This window comes from Macrobrachium rosenbergii, chromosome 17, assembly GCF_040412425.1.
Source record: "Macrobrachium rosenbergii isolate ZJJX-2024 chromosome 17, ASM4041242v1, whole genome shotgun sequence".
NCBI classification, from domain to species: Eukaryota; Metazoa; Arthropoda; class Malacostraca; order Decapoda; family Palaemonidae; genus Macrobrachium; species Macrobrachium rosenbergii.
Genome location: NC_089757.1, coordinates 18,910,824 through 18,929,800, shown reverse-complemented (window position 1 = coordinate 18,929,800; position 18,977 = coordinate 18,910,824). Strand labels below are relative to the sequence as shown.

Sequence of the window (18,977 nt, the reverse complement as noted above, 5' to 3'; positions counted from 1 at the left end):
AGGTTTCAACAGAGGCTTACCGAAGACCAAGTAAGGATATGTAGCACCAAGGTCACATCCCCAAATAAAGTCTATCTCTCTGACACTACACTCAATGAAACTATTGGAAGTGAGGTTATTTTCATCACACACCTCAAGCAGGAAGAGAACTAGTCCAAATCAAATTCCAAAAGTCAGGAAACCAGTCGCACTGTGGCAAAAAGGGAGCAATGAGGATTTTTGACATCTGAACAATCGCAAAGCACCTCTACCACAGTCTGAACACTCAGGAAACAAATAATCATCAAGTATCATTTACTGCCCAAACTGCTGGCTCTGTCTGCAGTGAACAGTATAGTGGAAGTCTGGGGTTCAACAATGTGGGGAAAAGATCTAACAAGGGTTCCTACTAACCTACCAAAACTTTGCAGATGTATGACAGAATAATCCAGTCAGTGGAGCTGAAAGCATTGCCATGATGTTGCGAAATCCAGGAACAAAATAAGGCCTGATGTAGACTATGTATTTCTGCCTACGTTGAAATCTACACAGCCAGCAAGCAGAGATTCTGAAATTTGTCCCTCCTTAATTCCTCAGGAAAAGATACCAGTGGTGTTGTCACCCCTTCACTTGTTTTAGCAACCTGACTAAATGGTCACAAAAGCTGGAAGCCTAAGAAGCCTGCCTGCAGCTCATATAAGATATACGTGCTGCAGTTTTCCTCCCAGTTCTGCAATAAAAACTCCACCAGGTGTGCTCCCTCTCCCTGTGATCCAGGGTTCTGAGAGCACCTGGAAGGTCAGGGTCAAGAGAAATAATAAAAAGAACCCTTCTGGAATATTCTGATGACTCTGCCACTAAGATTAAGAACAGACTCCATGGTTGGGATCCTAATGGTACGAGAAATCAGTCACCTTCCAACTTGAGGCTAACTGGATCCTAATGGTACGAGACATCAAAGTCACCTTCCAACATGAGGCCAACTGAATGGACCATTTACTTAACAGCACCCACAAACATAACCAAGAGGACTTGCAGTCCCAAGGCAAAACAGAAATCCAGAAGACCCTTCAACTCCTATCTTGAGGAAGCTAGAACCAACCTTAATACCCTAAATTATAGATGTTCAAACTATAACAACCCAAGTCAAAATATATTGCACACAAGGAACATATAAAGCTTGTAACTCCCAGAACATAGGATAAAATTTCCTTTCACATACAAATGTGAAGGTTCGCCAGCTTATTCACCTGAATAGAATTCATGCCACCATTATGACTAAATGAATACAGTACTTACAATATGTGCTGTCCCTGTAATTTCTAGTATTTTGAGAAGGTCAGAATATTCGTTATATTTAGTTTATCCATATTTTTTTAACAATTCCCTGAATAAAATCTTCATTAAAACTTGAAGACTGAGTATTTTGTAAATCACTATTCACAAAATTACAATTTATATTCTGTAATCATTCTTTCAAAAGCCCACAAAATTACAATTTATATTCTGTAATCATTCTTTCAAAAGCCATTTGCACTTTTAAAAAAAGTTTATCACATACCATGGACCAATGTTCAGCAAAATAACATCACTCCGAAATTTCAAGACACCATTTCATCTTGACATCACTGCTATAATTCAGAATAATCATGCCACCTTAACTGTTAATGAATACTTGCCTGTGGTTCTGTTTAATAATCAGATTTTCTCTGTACTTTTTTCCGGTAAATGAATCTGTATGTTAGGTTCATACTCTGATAAAGGAGCATGTCCAGGTGGACATTCAGGATCTGTTTGGCCTGATTTCTGCTGACGATTTTGGATCTTTGGTTTGGCTTTACGTGCTAATAAATACTGTTTTTGGATTTGCTTTAATTGTTCAAAGATGTCTGGCGTTAATGTTTCTCATATATTCTACTTTAACTTACAACAAATATTTATTTCTCTTAAAAAACTAGTTTTTAATATTCTGAGCAAAGTTCAAAGAACCAAAAGTTCTTTAAAAATCATTCGTTTCAAAAGAGTGTATAAATTTCTTATCAAGAATGGAAGGTCTTAATTTTTATCTAAAAGCTTGAAAATAAAAAGTTTACACAGTACTGTATTTAAGAAGCAATACAGTGGGTCCCTGCTGAGATCGTGGATCAGCAATAGACTCTCAGTTAATCACTTTTTTCTGTGGAACTTCTCCCTTCATATACCTGTGAAAATTCACTAATCTGAAATTTTTTGCATAGAGCAATATTCACTAATTACTGTACTTTCATTTTATTTTCACGACTAAATTCATTTTTTATGATAAGAAAATTGCTGTATTTAATAATTTTCAATTATTAATATTAATGTAAACCCAGTGTATGGATAAAATGCTAAATATAATCCTACTAAATCACAGAACTCTTCCATATCACTAAAAGGATTTTCAGTATAAAATAAGTTTTTAAATATACTTACCTGGTAGTTACATATATATAGCTTTATCCCCAACGATTGGTCGTCCCTTCGGCAGAAATTGTGAAATTGCGTCCCATCTGCCTTGATAGATGGTCAGAAAAGGCATCCTGAAGCGTGTTTCTACCAGGTAACTAGAACCATTCCCAATTGTCCTTGGAAATTCCATGCCCGCTGTTCTCAGAGGGGAGGAGGGAGGGACCTTTTATAGTATGGAACTACCAGGTAAGTATTTTTAAAAACTTATTTTATAATGAAAATACCATTTTTAAATATCTAACTTCCTGCAGTAGTTACATATATATAGCTGATTGACACCATTGGTGGTGGGTTAGAGAACAAAACACCGTTGGGAATTGTATAATTACTAAACACTAAAAATTAGCTGTAAACATACTCTGGTTCTTACCTGATAAGGAAGCTGGCTTCTTCTTATCCTGCCTCATTCTCCTGCATTCCTTGAGAGACCTAGCAAGTTTTCATCCAGGGGCTGTAGAAAGTCTCTATGGGGCTGTCACACGGTCCTCGACTTAACATGACTAGACCACCACCCTTGCTATCCTGGCATAGCCATGGACAAAGAGCTGACCACCTGACCCAGTAAAATCACTAAATAACACACTCCATAAAACCCAACTTAGACTTGCAACCCCAGACTGTGGAAGGTTGCAACAACCTTCACAGACAACCTGTGAGTTCAAATCAAGAAAAAGGCAAGGGTATAATACAAAAAAAAAAAAGGTTATAGGGTAGAGGCAGTAGTACCCTCTCCAACTCAGGCGCCCGGAGGCAACGTGGTCGGACCGGAACAGCAATCCTCATATTGGGTCTGTACTTTTTCAGGTAACAATCTTCAGATAGATTTGCTTCGCCAAAGTCGTCTTCTTCAAAATCGATTTCATCTGACCTGTTGTTTGGAGGAAGCCATCGAAGAGTTGCCACAGCTCTTACCTGTGAGCTTTGACTTTGAAGGATTGGAAAGCTTTTCTCGTTCTGATTCTTGGTGAGCTTCCCTTATTAAGTCCTTGATAAAGAACGCTCCGTGCATTCTTTGATAAAGGGTAACGAAGGTTTCTTCACTGAGCACCAGAGGTGATCTGTCTGACCTCTCATGTTTCTGGTCCTTTGTAGATAAAATTTTAGGGCCCTAACTGGACAAAAGCCTCTCTTTTTCCTGTCCTACTAAATGAGACAGTCCTGGTATGGAAAAAGATCTGGGCCATGGTTGAGAAGGGTTCCAAGCGAGAAAACCAAGTTGAAGTGAGCAGACTGCATTTTCCCCATTGAAGCCTACTTTCTTGCTAAAGGCTTGTAGTTCTCCTACCCTCTTGGCTGTCAGCCAAGCGACCAGGAAAAGGGTCTTCTTAGTGAGATCCTTCCATGAAGCCTTGTCGAGAGTCTTCAAACCTATTCGAGGTTAAAAATTTTAAGACTACGTCCAAATTCCAAGAGGACTCAGGTTGTCCTTCCTCTTAACTGTCTCAAAGGACCTTATGAGATCCGTGAGGTCCTTGTCTCCCGGACAAAGCAATATTTCTGTGACATGAAGACGCTGCCTTAGCAAGCATGCTATTCTCCCTGATGGTAGATACTGCTAGGTTTCTGTCTGGTTTTCAAATGCAGAAGAAAATCTGCCAGTTGAGTTAGAGAGGTTTCTGGAAGAGGAAATGTTGTTTTTCCTGCACCATTCCCTGAATACGTCCCACTTTGATTGGTACACCTTGAGTGTGGACGTTCTCCTCCCTTTCTCCAAGATGGCTCTTGCAGCTTCCCTTGAAAAACCCTTCCTCTTGCCAGTTTTTCGATAGTCGAAAGGCAGTTAGGTTGAAAGACCGAGAGATTTTGATGGTATCTCTCTATATGTGGCTGTCTGAGTAGATCGTTCCGAATGAGGTAACGATCTGGGGGTGTCTACAGCCACTCCATCACCTCCGTGATCCATGGTCTCATGGGCCAAAATGGAGCTATCAGGGTCATGCGGGCGTCGTTCGACTCTCTGAACTTTTCATGACTCTGTCTAGGATCTTGAATGGAGGAAAAGCGTTAACATGTCAAGTCCCTCCCAATTCATGAGTTATCCGCCAGCGTCCACCGCCACTGCTTCCTGGTCTGGGACTGAGAGCAGTGGACTGGTAACCTGTTCTCTGTGTCGCAAAGAGGTCTATTGACAAGTTCTCCCCAGATTCCAAAGCCTGTTGCACACATCGTGATGTAAGGTCCATTCTGTGGTGAGAACTGTCTTCCCCTCTGCTGAGAAGATCCGCTCAAGACGTTCTTCTCTCCCCTCTATGAAGCGGGTGATCAGCTCTTAAGTTGTTCGTTCTGCCCACAGCAGGAGATCTTTGGCTGCCTCATTCAGGGAAAACGAACGAGTGCCACCCTGTTTCCTGATGTAGGCCAATGCTGTGGTGTTGTCAGTTGACCTGTACAATCTTGTTCTGGACCTTCTCCTGAAAGTGGACTAGTGCAAGATGAATGGCCACCAGTTCCTTGACATTTATATGCCATTTCTTCTGATGGTTTTCCCATAGACCTGAGATCTCGCCCTTCCCCAGCGTTGCACCCCATCCCATGTCCGATACGTCTGAATACAACACTAGGTCGGGGTTCTTTTGTTGAAGTTCGAGGCCTACTTGAAAGTTTTTTGGGGTCGTTCCACCAACTCAAATGTTTTTGATTCCCAGAGGGATCGGAATCCACGTCTCCAGATCTTGGCCTCTTTTCCAATAGCTTGACAGATGGAACTGAAGTGGACGTAGATGTAGTCTTCCCAGGAGACGAATTGTTCGATCGAGGAGAGGGTCCCCAGCAGACTCATCCACTTTCCTCGCTGGAACAGGTCCATCTCCCTAGAAAGAGCTTCACCTTTTCTAAGCAATCTAGAATGCGTTTCGGGGCTGGGAAAAGCCAGGAAACCACTGACTGAATCCAAATTTCCCCAGGTAGATGATGTCCTGTGAAGGCGTTAGCCGATTTGGCTAGATTTACTACCAGACCTGTTGCTCAAATTCATTGTAACTTGTAGATCCTCCAGACACTTTGTTCTCAGGCGATCTGGCTCTGATTAGCCAATCACTAGGGGTACATCGAAATCAGGCACCTTTTAGATGTAACCAGTGAGCTGGCACGATGCCACTCAAGAAAGAGAAAAAACGTAAGGCTCCGTTCTTCCTTGTCCAAAACAAAGTGCTCTGAACTGATAGGTTGTCCCGAGATGCACAAACCTCAGATATTTTCTGTAGTTCGGGTGAATTGGTATGTGAAAATATGCGTCCTGTAGGTCTATTGAAACCATCCAGTCTTCCTGTTTGGTGCCTGCTAGGACTGACGCAGATGTCTCCATGGCAAACTTGACTTTGCTTGGTGGAACTTGTTCAGTGGACTTACGTCCAGAACTGGTCTCCAACCCCCGAGCTCTTGGGTACCAGAAAAAGTCTGTTGTAAAACCTCTGACGAGGTCCTTTACCTCTTCTATTGCTGCTTTTGATAGCATCTGGGTCACCTGTTCTTGAAGAGCTGCTGCTTTGCTCCCCAGGGAGTAAGTAGCTGTCAACTCCAACGGTTCTTGTGAAAGAGCTTCCTTTTGGAAGGGAATCTTGTATCCTTCCTTCAAAACTAGTAGACTGTCCATACGTCCGCTCCCCTTTGGCTCCACTCTTGCCAAAAGTGGGATAACCTGGCTCCCACTTGTGTCTGGAGGTTGTTGTGATCATTTCTTGGATTTGGGTTGCTGCTTGGGTTCTTACGCACAAAAACTCCAGCAGCCATTCTCTGACTTCCTCTCAAAGGGCTCTCCCACGAAAAGGGCTGACGCAGCGTAGGAGGAGCTTCCTTGTCCTTCCTGGCTAAAAAGTTTGCCGGAAGAACTTTGTCGAAGTGGAGGTAGCAGTCCTTGTGATCAGATCTTGCGTTGATTGTTGCGCAAGGGCTTCTGATAAGTCCTTAACCAGCTCTGAAGGGAAGAGCTGTTTTAGATAAGGAGTATACAACAGTTCAGATTTCTGAGCTAAATATCACTCCAGACGACACGAACCTTCACACAACATAGCTTTTGTTTCTTGATAACACCTGCTGTGAAAAGGGCAGAAATTCTTAATGTCGACCCGTCCCCTCACAGCTTTATCGAGACAAGCAATAAGGTGCATTTGCGTGTCATTCTTCTGATCTGAAACCTCTGCAAGAGCTGCAAGAGTCCAGTCCATCAAGCTGAAGACTTCAATAGGTTCTGAAGAAGGTTCAGCAAATGATCCAACTTCTCCTAGTGGACCACAGAACCTTGGCTTTAGTCATGGCTGTTCTCCAAGAGTCAACGAATCTGGAGAAGTCCCCTTGGGAGGAGGCAGGAACTCCCAAACCGAGAGCTTCCCAGTCTCGTACCACACGCTGGATCTAGAAGCCAATCTTGTCCTGTCAGGGAAAGGAAAAAAGTTGTCTTTCCTTGTTCCTTCTTCTTCAAAATCCAATCATTCAGTGTCGAAAAGGCTCTCTTCACTGATTTGGCCAACACTGTCTTCTTTGAATGAGGAAGACTTCTGGGGTCTACCCATCAAATATTGAGGATGGACTTTAAGGTATGGCCTGATGAAAATCGTTGGAAATAAGTCCGCCAAAAGAGTAAGAAGTTTTTCAGATCAGCGTCTCATGAAGAGTTTCTTGAGTTTCCTTTGGAGATCTCTTCCAAAGGATCCGCTCTCATTTCCGATGTCGAACGAGAGGGGGAAACGTGTGAATTCGTGCTGCTTGGCGCATACGTACGCATGGATTCGGTGCTGGGACAGGGAGCTTCGAATCCTGTTCCCTCCCGTTTAGTTTAGTTAATTCAGTTGTTTTTAAAGGAAGCGTGGTGGTGTGAGCGCTGCAACTTTGGTTGAAAGAGGGTTGCTGGTTGTTAGCGTCTTGTTGTTCTGATTCTTATCACTAACCCTCTTCTTGGGTCTGTTGACGTCCTTTGGATTCCTTGTTCCTGTGTTTTTCTCTTAGTCCTAGCTCTTGTAAGAGTCAAAAGGAGACGCAAGGGACTGCTGGATTCAGACAAGAGTGCCGGTTGCTGCTGGGAAACAACTGGAGATGGCACTGCACTAGCTTCCACAACCGGAGACTCTAGCTGGGATCTTTTGATGAAGAGGTGGTGTCAGTCAGCTTGCGTCACACGTCCCATTCTGGGGCTCCTGAGAAGCGTGAACTGAAGTCATGTATATGTCTTCTTCCTCCGAATCAGCTAAGAACTTACGCCTTTGTTTAGGCGCAGAACATATGTTGTTTCTTCCGACAGGAATTTTCTGTCTCTGGAGAGCTCCATTTGCTGCAAGAGGGTTGTTGGAGCGGGAAGGGGGACCTGTACTCTTGATAGGTCTAGACTTTTATGACTGACGCCAACCACGTTTGGGTCTTGCGTCATCCGAGGGAAGACGAACACGTCCTCATCTCGCCTTTCCTGCAGGAGACAGCGTGGGGATGCGTTAGAAAAGGGATCGTTCGAGGGGACGCCACCCAGTTCAACGTCTCTCACCTCCCTTAGCCTGACGACGTTCCTTCTCCCAGGGGTTGGGGAGCATGGAAGAGGTCTAGGGCTAGAGCGTGACAGACACGAACGGACGCACCCTCCACTGCACTAACACTGTCACCGAACTTTTTTTGCAAAAAATGCACAGCCCCCACATCACTTCCCTATCCGAAGAAAGGGATTGTAATATTCAGAAACTCCTATGGCCACTGCTATAGCAGCCATTATATCCTTTAAAAGACGGATTAATTACTCCCGACTCCTTGCAGGAGGTTCTGTAAAACTAAAGCCTTAGGTTAGGATCAGGAATATTAGTAAATGACAAGTTAGAAAGGACTTGACTATCAGAAGACCTAGCTGAAAGGACACTGGAAGATCTAGCTCTCCTAATTTCTGTCCTTTTTCAATCTTCCTCACATACGATCATAATCTCCACCACTCTTTCTCGGACAAACTTTCACACTCCTTGCATCTATCATCAACATTACACACACATGATCTTTGCATTTCTTACAAACTGTGTGGGGATCAAGAGCAGCCTTGGAAAGCAAAGTTCTTGCATCCCCAAACACACATTCTAACAACAATCATTCTTGAAAAGCAAGTACAAAGAACAATTGTAACAGTCAGAAACCGAACAGATAGGCTAACAATGAGAAACGAAAAATCCAGGAAGATCCAAAATCAAAGAAAGCCATCAACTGTAAAACCAAACAAGTAATGGGTACTTCACCAATTGTAGTAAAGCAAACCAAAGTAGAGCAGAATTTCCAACGTGTTGATAGAACGATCGGCAAATAATTTCTGAGGACAATTGGGAATGGTTCTAGTTACCTGGTAGAGGGCGCTCAGGTATTTTCACCTGACCATCTTTTTATCGAAAATTGCTGTATTTTGAATTTTGCAATTATTAATATTAATGTCAATCAGCAAAATATAAATAAAATGCTAAATATAATGTAACTACCAGGAAGTTAGATATTTAAAAATGTTATTTCACTTACAGAATCCATTTATACTGTACTATATTGATCTATTATCATCGTAATATGTACAAAAAAAAATTATCATCCTGACATTTGTAATTGTTTTTACTGTAGGTACTTGTTGCCATATTATTTTCTTTCTCTGATTTACTGAACCATACTTCATTACAAGTTTAGTTGACTCTATGATTATCACATACTTTTTATAGCAGTACACAAGAAGATATTTTATCACTTTTGGTGTGTCATCTCTAATTACTGTAAAAATATTTAAAATCTGAATTCATACGTAAGAAACACAAGGTTATACTCTCCTTCCCACCCTGTCATGTCTTGTCCCCAGCTACTGTGCTGAGACTTCAATTGTAAACACCAGTTCTCTCTCTCTCTCTCTCTCTCTCTCTCTCTCTCTCTCTCTCTCTCTCTCTCTCTCTCTCTCTCTCTCTAAATTACTGTATCATAAACTTTTATGTACAAAACTAAAAATAATAATTCCATTAATAAATTCATTTGTTTTAGCAACTAGAAAATTATTTTCCTAATTCTTCGGTAGTAAGCTCAATCAGCTGATTCTCAGAACATAAACATTACAGATGTCAGGACAATTGGTTTTTTATACATATTACAATGATAAGTAAACAGATTGATATAATAATACAGCATCAATGGATTGTGTAAGTGAAATATTTTATCAACATTTTGCTGTTTACATTAATATTATTTGAAAAATGATATTTTTATGATAAAATAAAGTTTGTTCATACTTACCTGGCAGATATATATATAGCTGTATTCTCTGATAGGGACCGACAGAAATTCAAAAACTTACGGCACACGCAGTTGGGCCAGGTGGTTAGTACCCATTCCCGCCGCTGGGAGGCGGGTATCAGGAACCATTCCCATTTTCTATTCAGATTTTCTAGAATCTAGAACTACTGTCTCCTGAGGGGAGGAGGGTGGGTACTATGATTATATATATCTGCCAGGTAAGTATGAACAAACTTTATTTTATCATAAAAATATCATTTTGTTCATGACACTTACCTGACAGATATATATATAGCTGAATCCCACCATTGGAGGTGGGAAGAGACAGAATAGGATTTAGGAAACAAACATATGTAGGCGATTGACGCCTTGGTTCCTTACCTGTTAGCATTGCTGACTTCGTGATTACTGTCACCCAAGTCTGCTTCTGCTTTACTAGAGACTCCAGCGAGGTAGGGACCTATAAAGCTGGTGAAATCTAGATGATCTGTCAACGGGGGCGAGACCACAATGTGACTAGACCATATGACCTTACTGTGAGGGCAAGCGACAAACGAAACAACCACCTGACCAAGCCTAGTTACGTCATGAATAAATAACATAAACTAAGGACTGGGACGACCACCACTGGTGGAGACCCAACAACCATAAAAAACAACACGACTGGGACGACCACCACTGGTGGAGACCCAACAACCATAAAAAACAACACATCTAATATAATTTAAAAAACACACAAAAACAAAACTAAAGGAGAGGATGAGAGTCGCTTTCTGCCCCCAAGATCGTATTTGCGGAAACGTAAGGCCCCAGCGCACAGCAATTCTCATAGGACGTCTTTACTTCCATAAGATAATGAGAAGCGAAGACAGAATTGCTTCGCCAAAAAGTGGCACCCAGAATGTCATTGAGAGACTGGTTTTTCTGGAAAGCCACTGAGGTAGCAATGGCTCTCACTTCGTGAGCCTTGACCTTCAAAGATCTCAAATCCTCGTCTAGCACACTGGAATGGGCGTCTATGATGGTGCTTCTTAAAAAAAACGCCAGGGCATTCTTCGAGAGAGGTATATCAGGCCTCTTAACCGAGCACCAAAGATTGGTAGAAGGACCTCTACAATCCTGGGTCCTCTGTAAGTAAAATTTCAGAGCCCTGACAGGGCACAGGGTTCTCTCCAGTTCTTGTCCAGTGATGTCCGTCAAGCCCTTAATTTCGAAGGACCTGGGCCAAGGGGAAGACGGGTTTTCATTCTTGGCAAGAAACACAGGGCTCAGAGAGCAGACTGCATCAGGGCCTCTAAAACCTATAATCTTGCTGATCGCTTGAAGTTCACTAACTCTCTTCGCCGTTGCCAGAGCAGTTAGGAAAATAGCTTTCTTGGTTACGTCCTTGAAGGAAGCGGAATGCAAAGGTTCAAATCTCTTGGACATCAGGAATTTCAGAACGACATCTAAATTCCACGAAGGTAACTTAGGGGCGGCTACCTTAGACGTCTCAAAAGACCTTAGAAGATCATGAAGGTCTTTGTTGTCCGATAAGTCAAAGCCTCTATGCCTAAAGACCGCTGACAGCATACTTCTGTAGCCTTTGATGGTAGGGACTGCCAGCTTTAAATCCTTTCTCAAATAAAAAGGAAGTCTGCTATCTGGGACACAGAGGTTGTGGTAGAGGAAATTCCCTTAAGTTTGCACCACTTCCTAAAAATGACCCACTTTGACTGGTACACTGTGCTGGAGGAGGCTCTCCTGGCGTTGGCGATCGCCTTAGCCACTGGTTTAGAAAACCCTCTCGCTCTGAGCAACTTCTCGATAGTCTGAATGCAGTCAGACTCAGAGCGGGAAGGTTTTGTGGTACCTCTCAAAAGTGGGGTTGTTTGAGAAGATCTGTTCTCATAGGAAGCGTTCTTGGAAAATCCACCAAGAGAGACATGACCGCTGTGAACCACTCCGCTGAAGGCCAAAAGGGGCGATTAATGTCATTCTCGTCCCTTCTGAAGCTACAAACTTCTGATGACTTCCCCAGAATTTTGAATGGGGAAAGGCATACAGGTCTAGACACTTCCAGTCCCAGAGAAAGGCATCTACTGCTAGGGCCCCCGGGTTGAGCACAGGAGAGTAGTAAAGAGGCAGCCTTGTGGTCCTTGAAGTTGCAAAGATGTCCACCAGGGGACGTCCCCAAAGCTTCCAAAGCTCCTGACACACTTCCGCGTTCAGAGTCCACTCTGTTGGAAGAAGCTGATGCTGCCGACTGAGAAGGTCCACGCGCGTGCATTCTCGACCCCTGCTACAAACGCGTGAGAATTGTCACCTGACGAGAATGTGCCCACAGCAGGATCTCTTTGGCAATCATGAACAGGGACCGAGAATGAGTACCTCCTGTTTCTTGAGGTACGCCAGGCCGTGGTGTTGTCTGAGTTGACTTGAATTACCCGGCCTGCAACTTGATCTTGAAGAACTGAAGAGCTAAGAAAATCACTTCCAGTTCTTTTAGATTGATGTGCCAGGACACCTGTTCCCCTTTCCAGGTGCCTGACACTTCCTCCCCCCCCCAGTGTTGCTCCCCATCCCGACATGGACGCGTGGAAAACAACACTAGGTCGGGGTTCTGAAGAGAGAGAGAGACCCCTTCTGCCAACTTTTACAGGGATCGAGCCACCACCGAAGATGGTCCTTGACAGAGAGAGAGATCCTGAGAGACTCCTCTAGATCCTCCTTGTTCTTCCAGTTGTCCGCAAGGAAAAACTGGAGGGGTCTGAGATGCAACCTCCCCAGGGAAACAAACTTCTCTAGTGATGAAATGGTAACCAGCAGACTCATCCATTCCCTCACCAAGCATGTTTCTTTCCCCAGGAAGGCCGAAACTTTTACGAAGCAGTGCTGCTGACGTTCCTGGGATGGAAAGGCTCGAAAAACCACTGAATCCATCTGAATCCCCAGATAAAGAATGGACTGGGAGGGGATCAGATGTGATTTCTCTAAATTCACAAGAAGTCCCAGGGACTTCGTCAGCTCCAAAGTTGAATGTAAGTCCTCCAGACACCTTTCTTCCGATGAGGCTCGAATGAGCCAGTCGTCCAGATAGAGCGAGATCCTTATGCACGCAAGATGAAGCCACCGGGCAACGTTCCTCATCAGGACTGTGAACACCATAGGAGCTGTACTCAGTCCGAAACAGAGAGCTCTGAACTGGTACACTCATCCCCCCAGGACAAATCTCAAATACTTTCTCGACCGAGGATGAATGGGGACATGAAAATAAGCATCCTGGAGGTCCAGAGAGACCATCCAATCGCTTGGCCACAGCGCATTGATAACAGACTGAGGCGTCTCCATTTTGAACTTTTCTTTGAAGACAAAATTGTTCAGTCTGCTGATGTCCAGGACTGGTCTTCACCCCCCTGACTGTTTTGGAACCAGGAAGAGACGATTGTAAAAACCTGGAGACTCCAAATCCAGGACTCGCTCTATGGCTCTCTTCTCGATCATTTCTTCCAGCAGATCTAAAAGGATCTGTTGCTTCTCCGGACGATAAGAGGGCAACAGATCTCTGGGAGCAGAGGACAGGGGCGGGTTTTCGAGGAACGGGATCCTGTAACCTTTCTTGATTACATTGAGGGACCAGGAATCCGCCCCTCTTACTTTCCAGGCTTCCGAAAACAGAAGCAGCCTGGCTCCTACTGGTGTCTGGAGGTGTAGAAAGTCACTTCTTGCCCCTTTGGGAAGAAGGGGCTCCGCCTCTGGAGAGGCCTCTTCCTCGCGAAAAGGGTCTAGAGGAGGAAGATTTCCCACGAAAGAGCTTCTGTCTCTTAGAGGGTAGTCCCTGCGATGACGTGGATGGGACACTAGGACGTCTGGAAGACTGTGCAAGGAGGTCCTGAGTAGCCTTCTCCTTAAGGCTGGAGGCGAGATCCTTGACTAGCGGCTGGGGGAAGAGATGGCTAGACAGAGGGGCGAAAAGTAATTCAGCCCTCTGGACAGGAGAACCGACTTTGCTGCAAAATTGCAGTATAAAGCCCTCTTCTTCAGGAGGGTTGTACCAAAATGCGAAGCCAGTTCATCCGCGCCATCTCTGACGGCCTTGTCCATGCAAGACAGCACACTGGACAGCTCTCCCAGAGAGATAGAATCTGGACTACGAGTCCTCATGTCCAAGGCCCCCAAGCACCAATCCAGAAAGTTAAAGACCTCCATAGACTTGAAAAGGCCTTTCAGATGGTGGTCAGTCTCAGAAAGCGTCCAGGACACTTTCGCCGAAGAAAGGAGAGACCTCCTCGAAGCATCAACGAGACTCGCAAAGTCGCCTTGAGAGGAAGAAGGAACCATTGAGCCAATTTCCTCTCCCGTCTCATACCACATTCCAGCTTTCCCACACAATCTAGACGGGGGTAGAGCGAAGGAAGATTTCCCTTGAGACTTTCTATCTTCCATCCAAGAGTTGACTCTCTTGAGTGCTTTCCTAGTAGCAAGAGAAGTCTTCATTTGCAGGAAGCCGGGCGATTTCCTCACCTTCGAAGAAGCTAACTATGAAGGGGGGGAAAGAGGAGCAGAAGGCTGAAATTTGTCTGGAAATAGCTCCTTAAGCATATTAGCCAAAACCTGGTAGTCGGAGAAAGACGACAAAGGGGGCTGCTCCTGCTCTGCAGAGTCCGACTCCTGAGACAAACCTCCCTCTTCGACGGGAGCGACAGGAGAGTCTTCCGGGGCTTGAGGAAGACTAAGACCTTTGGGTCCAATTCGGCCAAGAGACCTCTTCTCGTGGGAAGAAGCAGAAGAAAAGTCCGAACAACTCGCACAGAAGCGTCCTGACGAGCGTCCTGCTTCACAAGCTGCCGAGCGTCCTGCCTCACAAGCTGCCGAGCGTCCTGCCTCACAAGCTGCCGAGCGTCCTGACGAGAGTCCTGACGAGCATCCTGACGAACTTCCTGACGAGAGTCCTGACGAGTGTCGTGCAGAGAATCCAGACGGGAAGGAAGAGAAGCGTCCTGCCGAACGTCAAAACGAGCGCGATGAGAAGCAAGAGGAGCGTCAAGAGCGTCTTGGCGCGAACTCTTACTAGTGGCTAGCCGAGCTGCAGAGGGGCGTCCTGATCAGCCAGCGGCGTCCACGGCGAGGCAAGGAAAGCCGATGATCCGACGAACGATGAGGGCGACTACGAGAACCCGCAGGAGAGAGAGACGAACGAAGAGCAGGAGAGGGAGACCTCTTAGATCTCTTAACTGGCAGCGTCAAATCCTTACGGCGCCTCACGAGGCTCCGTCTCCTTAGCAGCGAAAGGGATGCTAACTGCCGCTGCATATCCTGGAGAAGACGCTTGCAAGGGAGAGGAAACCCTCTCAGGAGAAGGGCTGCTCTTATGAGAAGAAGAGGGGGAAGGAGACGTCCTCCTCCTTCTACCAAGGGCGACGACAGCTCTCTTCTTGGGGCGGCTGGGACGTTCAACAACGTCCTCCTCAGAAGAAGTCCTGGTCCTCTTCTGCGGCGGCAAGTCGCGCAACCAGTCAGGAGAAGACTCCAAAGCACGAGAAAGAGGAGAAGAAGCGTCCTCCTCAACGAAGCTCCTCTTGAACGAACGAGAGTCCAACCGAGAACGCGACCCCTTGCGTGGAGAGGGCGCCTCAGAGGATGAGAAGCAGTCTTTAAGGACCCGTGCGCGAGCACGATCCTTGGCAGCCTGGGAAACGTCAACAAGGCCTGCCGAAGGGACGCCAGATCGGTGGGGGGTCCCCGTAACCCTCTTGCGGCTTTCGACATGCCCATTCCCTAAGTCCTGGGAGTTCGGCAGAGGTCCAGGCCTAGAGGCATTATAGGGCCGATCTGACGCCCCCTCCACAACACTGGGGGGATCACTACACTTCACTGCATTTTCAATAGCCAACACCTTAGACTCCAAAGTACGAATGGAGCTCAAAATCTGCGCAAGGGCATTACCTTCCACAGACGCAATCACAGGGTTCGAAGGCGACTCTACAGGGAAAGGTGAAGCATTAGTAGGATTAACAGGAGATAAATTAATACCCTGACTCCCACCAACTGACACACTCCTGGAGGAGGACCTCCTTACACAGTCACGCTCTAACTTGCGTACGTAAGAATCGTAAGCCTTCCAATCAGAATCAGGCAACGATTCACACTCCTTGCAGCGATCATCCAACAGACAGACATGCCCCCTACATCTCATGCATACTGTGTGAGGGTCTACCGAAGCTTTCGGTAGCCTCACCTTACACTCCTTCACAACACACACCCTGAAACTAGCAGAACTAGAACCAGACATCTTGTTCAAGAATTAGCCAAAAACAAAATCAAATCAGTCCACAGAAGCGTATGCCTATCCACAAATCCAAAGTCAAAAAACCAAAAGACAATCAGAATACTCAGTGGAAAAGTTTCCGAAATCCAACGGCGGAGGTATTGACAACAGGTGTTGACAATACCAGCGACAGAGAAAATCTGAATAGAAAATGGGAATGGTTCCTGATACCCGCCTCCCAGCGGCGGGAATGGGTATTAACCACCTGGCCCAACTGCGTGTGCCGTAAGTTTTTGAATTTCTGTCGGTCCCTATCGGAGAATACAGCTATATATATATCTGTCAGGTAAGTGTCATGAACAAATTAGTAAATCAGTGTAACATGTACATACACTAGAGAATATTTTATCACTGTTGATTGCATTTACAATCTGGTATTTTTTTTAATGCATATTTAAATATTTAAGTACTGTAAAGTATTTAACTCTACTGGTGAGTACCCCCAAGGGCCCAATGTTTTCCCTATCTGAATAAAAAATGGGACAGCTTCAGTATTGTATGAGAGAAAATGGCTGTGCTTGAATGTAGGGAGAACTTGAGTTTAGCTTTCACGCACAGCTGTAAGCCATATATTTTTTAGGATTAATGTTGTAAGATGACTTTGAAATTATATTAAAGGGTTTTAGGATGATAATTTACGGTATATTTGGGGTTTGAACTATCAAAATAAGCAGTTATAAGCATTTTAGGGGGGGAGGGTCTTTGGTGTTTGAACTATTAAAATAGCCAGTTATAAGCATTTTTAGTGGGGATACCAATTAAATGCAGATTTTCGCTTAACACGGGCAGTTGTGGTTCCTTACCCCCGCCATTACGGGACACACACTGTATTCAACTAAGGTGAAGAACCTTCATGCTCATAATAAATATTGCTTATGAATATTTGCAGCAACCTATCACACACAACTTAAAAAGTGGTACTTTACACATAGCCATGGATTGTGTAATTTAAAAAATGCTTTTTCACCTCCCACCATTATTCTAGAAAACTAAGTCCTTATCAGCACTGATTTTTTAGGAAGCAAGACTAATTTTGTTATAGAAAACAGTATGATAACTGGTGAGTAACCAATCTAACCATTATTGATAACAAAACCTGTGACGAGGATGTGTTAAAATCAAGACAGCTTAAGCTGTCGCTCATAATCCATGGGTTAAAAAGTACTAACACATTTACTTTTCTATACAGTTTATGGACTGCTGAGAAATATTATTGGCCTGGTTAATTTAGTTTAATTTTAAATTTGTTAAACAATTAATTTAGTTTAATTTTAAATTTGTTAAACAAGCTTAGGTTGTAATTGATCAAATTATAAAAGAAAACTTTCTAGATTCCTGTTTTAGGTTTCAATGCAGCAATTAGTAGTTAATATTTAGCGTTTTCTCTAGAAATCAAAAGTGGTATTTACTAGTTGGTGACTTCAGCTTTCCAAATATTAATAGATAAATCCTCAAAAAATACTAACTCCCTAGCAAACTTCAATATTTGCCATTTTTAAAGGATTAGATTGGCTATCTCAATTCCAAGAGCTCAAATATTCTTATCATATGGTGTCAAAATCTAGCCTATAAAACTTGCCATAATTGTTTGACCCAATTTGTCACTTAGTGGTATGCAGGCACCTTAATTGAAGAATTTTCAAGACAAACCAGGTGTTACAGGTTGTATAGAGGGTCATGAGAATTTGACCTCAATCACAGTTCTAGATCACTAAGGTTCAGCTGCTTCACATGAACTTACTTTCCAATTATGTAATAGTTTAAAACGGAAAAACTGATGTACAGTATAGGTTATCTTGGGAATTATCTCTAAACAACTGTTCTGGAAATAAATGTATCCCAAGAGCCAAAGTTACTTGTTTCGATGAGATCAATATGGCTATCCCTACATAGAAGAATTAAAATACGATGTAACCAAAATGTTATAGTGATTTTGATGATTTTTAGAGACTCACCTTGGAAGCTTCCCTCTTTGATATGATAATGGCACATCCCATGGTTGATGTTTTACATTCTTCATAGACTGTGACCTTCTAAGAGTAGACCTATGAGTTTCAGGTGACTCTCTTCTCTGTTTAAAATTAAAAGTATACCATGTAAGGTTGGTCTTTGTTGTTTACAGATTTTTAGCTTACTAATCTGTGTAACAGTGGATTTGTTTTAAAAACTTTTAAAACTATGGTAAAAAATAAAATTACCATACAAAAAAAAAACTATTTGCAGCTGTGACCATGAACCAATATGCAAGTGACTGTTTTATGAGAATTATGAACTTTCCTTGAATGTATACTGACAAGCAACAAATTACGATAAAAATTAGGTACAGGGAACAATAAAAGAAGCAAATGTTGTAAGAAATGACTTTGGCAGTCGAACATGTAAAGCATGTAAGGTTGTCTCTTTTGTGACTGTACTATAATGTTAAACTTATTTAGGATAGGCTATTGTAATGTATTAACAAAATGTGGGAAGGCACTGAAGAAGTAATGTTAAAAATCTTTTTTTATACTAAAAGTTTTATCAATGAGAAAATTTTGTAATATGTGATGATATCATACAGAAAAAAGATTTATTATAATCAGTGAAACATCACTTGCATTAGTGTGGCAAGGAAAGGACTGGAAATTAACATAAGCAAAACAAAGCATATCTTAACTGAAAAGGGGAAAATAAAAAAATGTAGTCCGGGGTAGTGGCCATGCGACTGCTATGGGACAGGTGTAGGGTTGAACTTGGTAAGGAGTACTGAATGTAAGAATTGGTGTCAAAAGAGACTCTCAGGACAACAAAATTTACGTGTGGCAGACACAGGTCTTTGAGGAGATAGGGGAATTCTGTTTTCTTGTGGACACACAAAGCTATGAAGCAGGGATTGAAAGGGCAGTGAGAAAATGAGTAGCTTCAGCCTGGATGAAATGGAGAGTTAGCTTGAGTATGAGATGTACCCCATGAGAATAGAATGAAGACTTACAACTGATGCACA

The 18,977-nt window shown here is 43.5% G+C and overlaps 1 protein-coding gene across 1 annotated transcript in view; it reads right to left on the bottom strand.

The window, feature by feature from the left end:
* The window catches only part of LOC136847766 (uncharacterized), a 185,109-nt gene that overhangs the window by 8,244 nt on the left and 157,888 nt on the right, over positions 1 to 18,977 (bottom strand). The window contains exons 7-8 of the mRNA XM_067119648.1: positions 17,950 to 18,065; positions 1,695 to 1,834 (exon numbers count right to left, since the gene is read on the bottom strand). Coding sequence (XP_066975749.1) covers positions 1,695 to 1,834; positions 17,950 to 18,065 — 256 coding nt within the window. The remainder of the gene's footprint in view (positions 1 to 1,694; positions 1,835 to 17,949; positions 18,066 to 18,977) is intronic.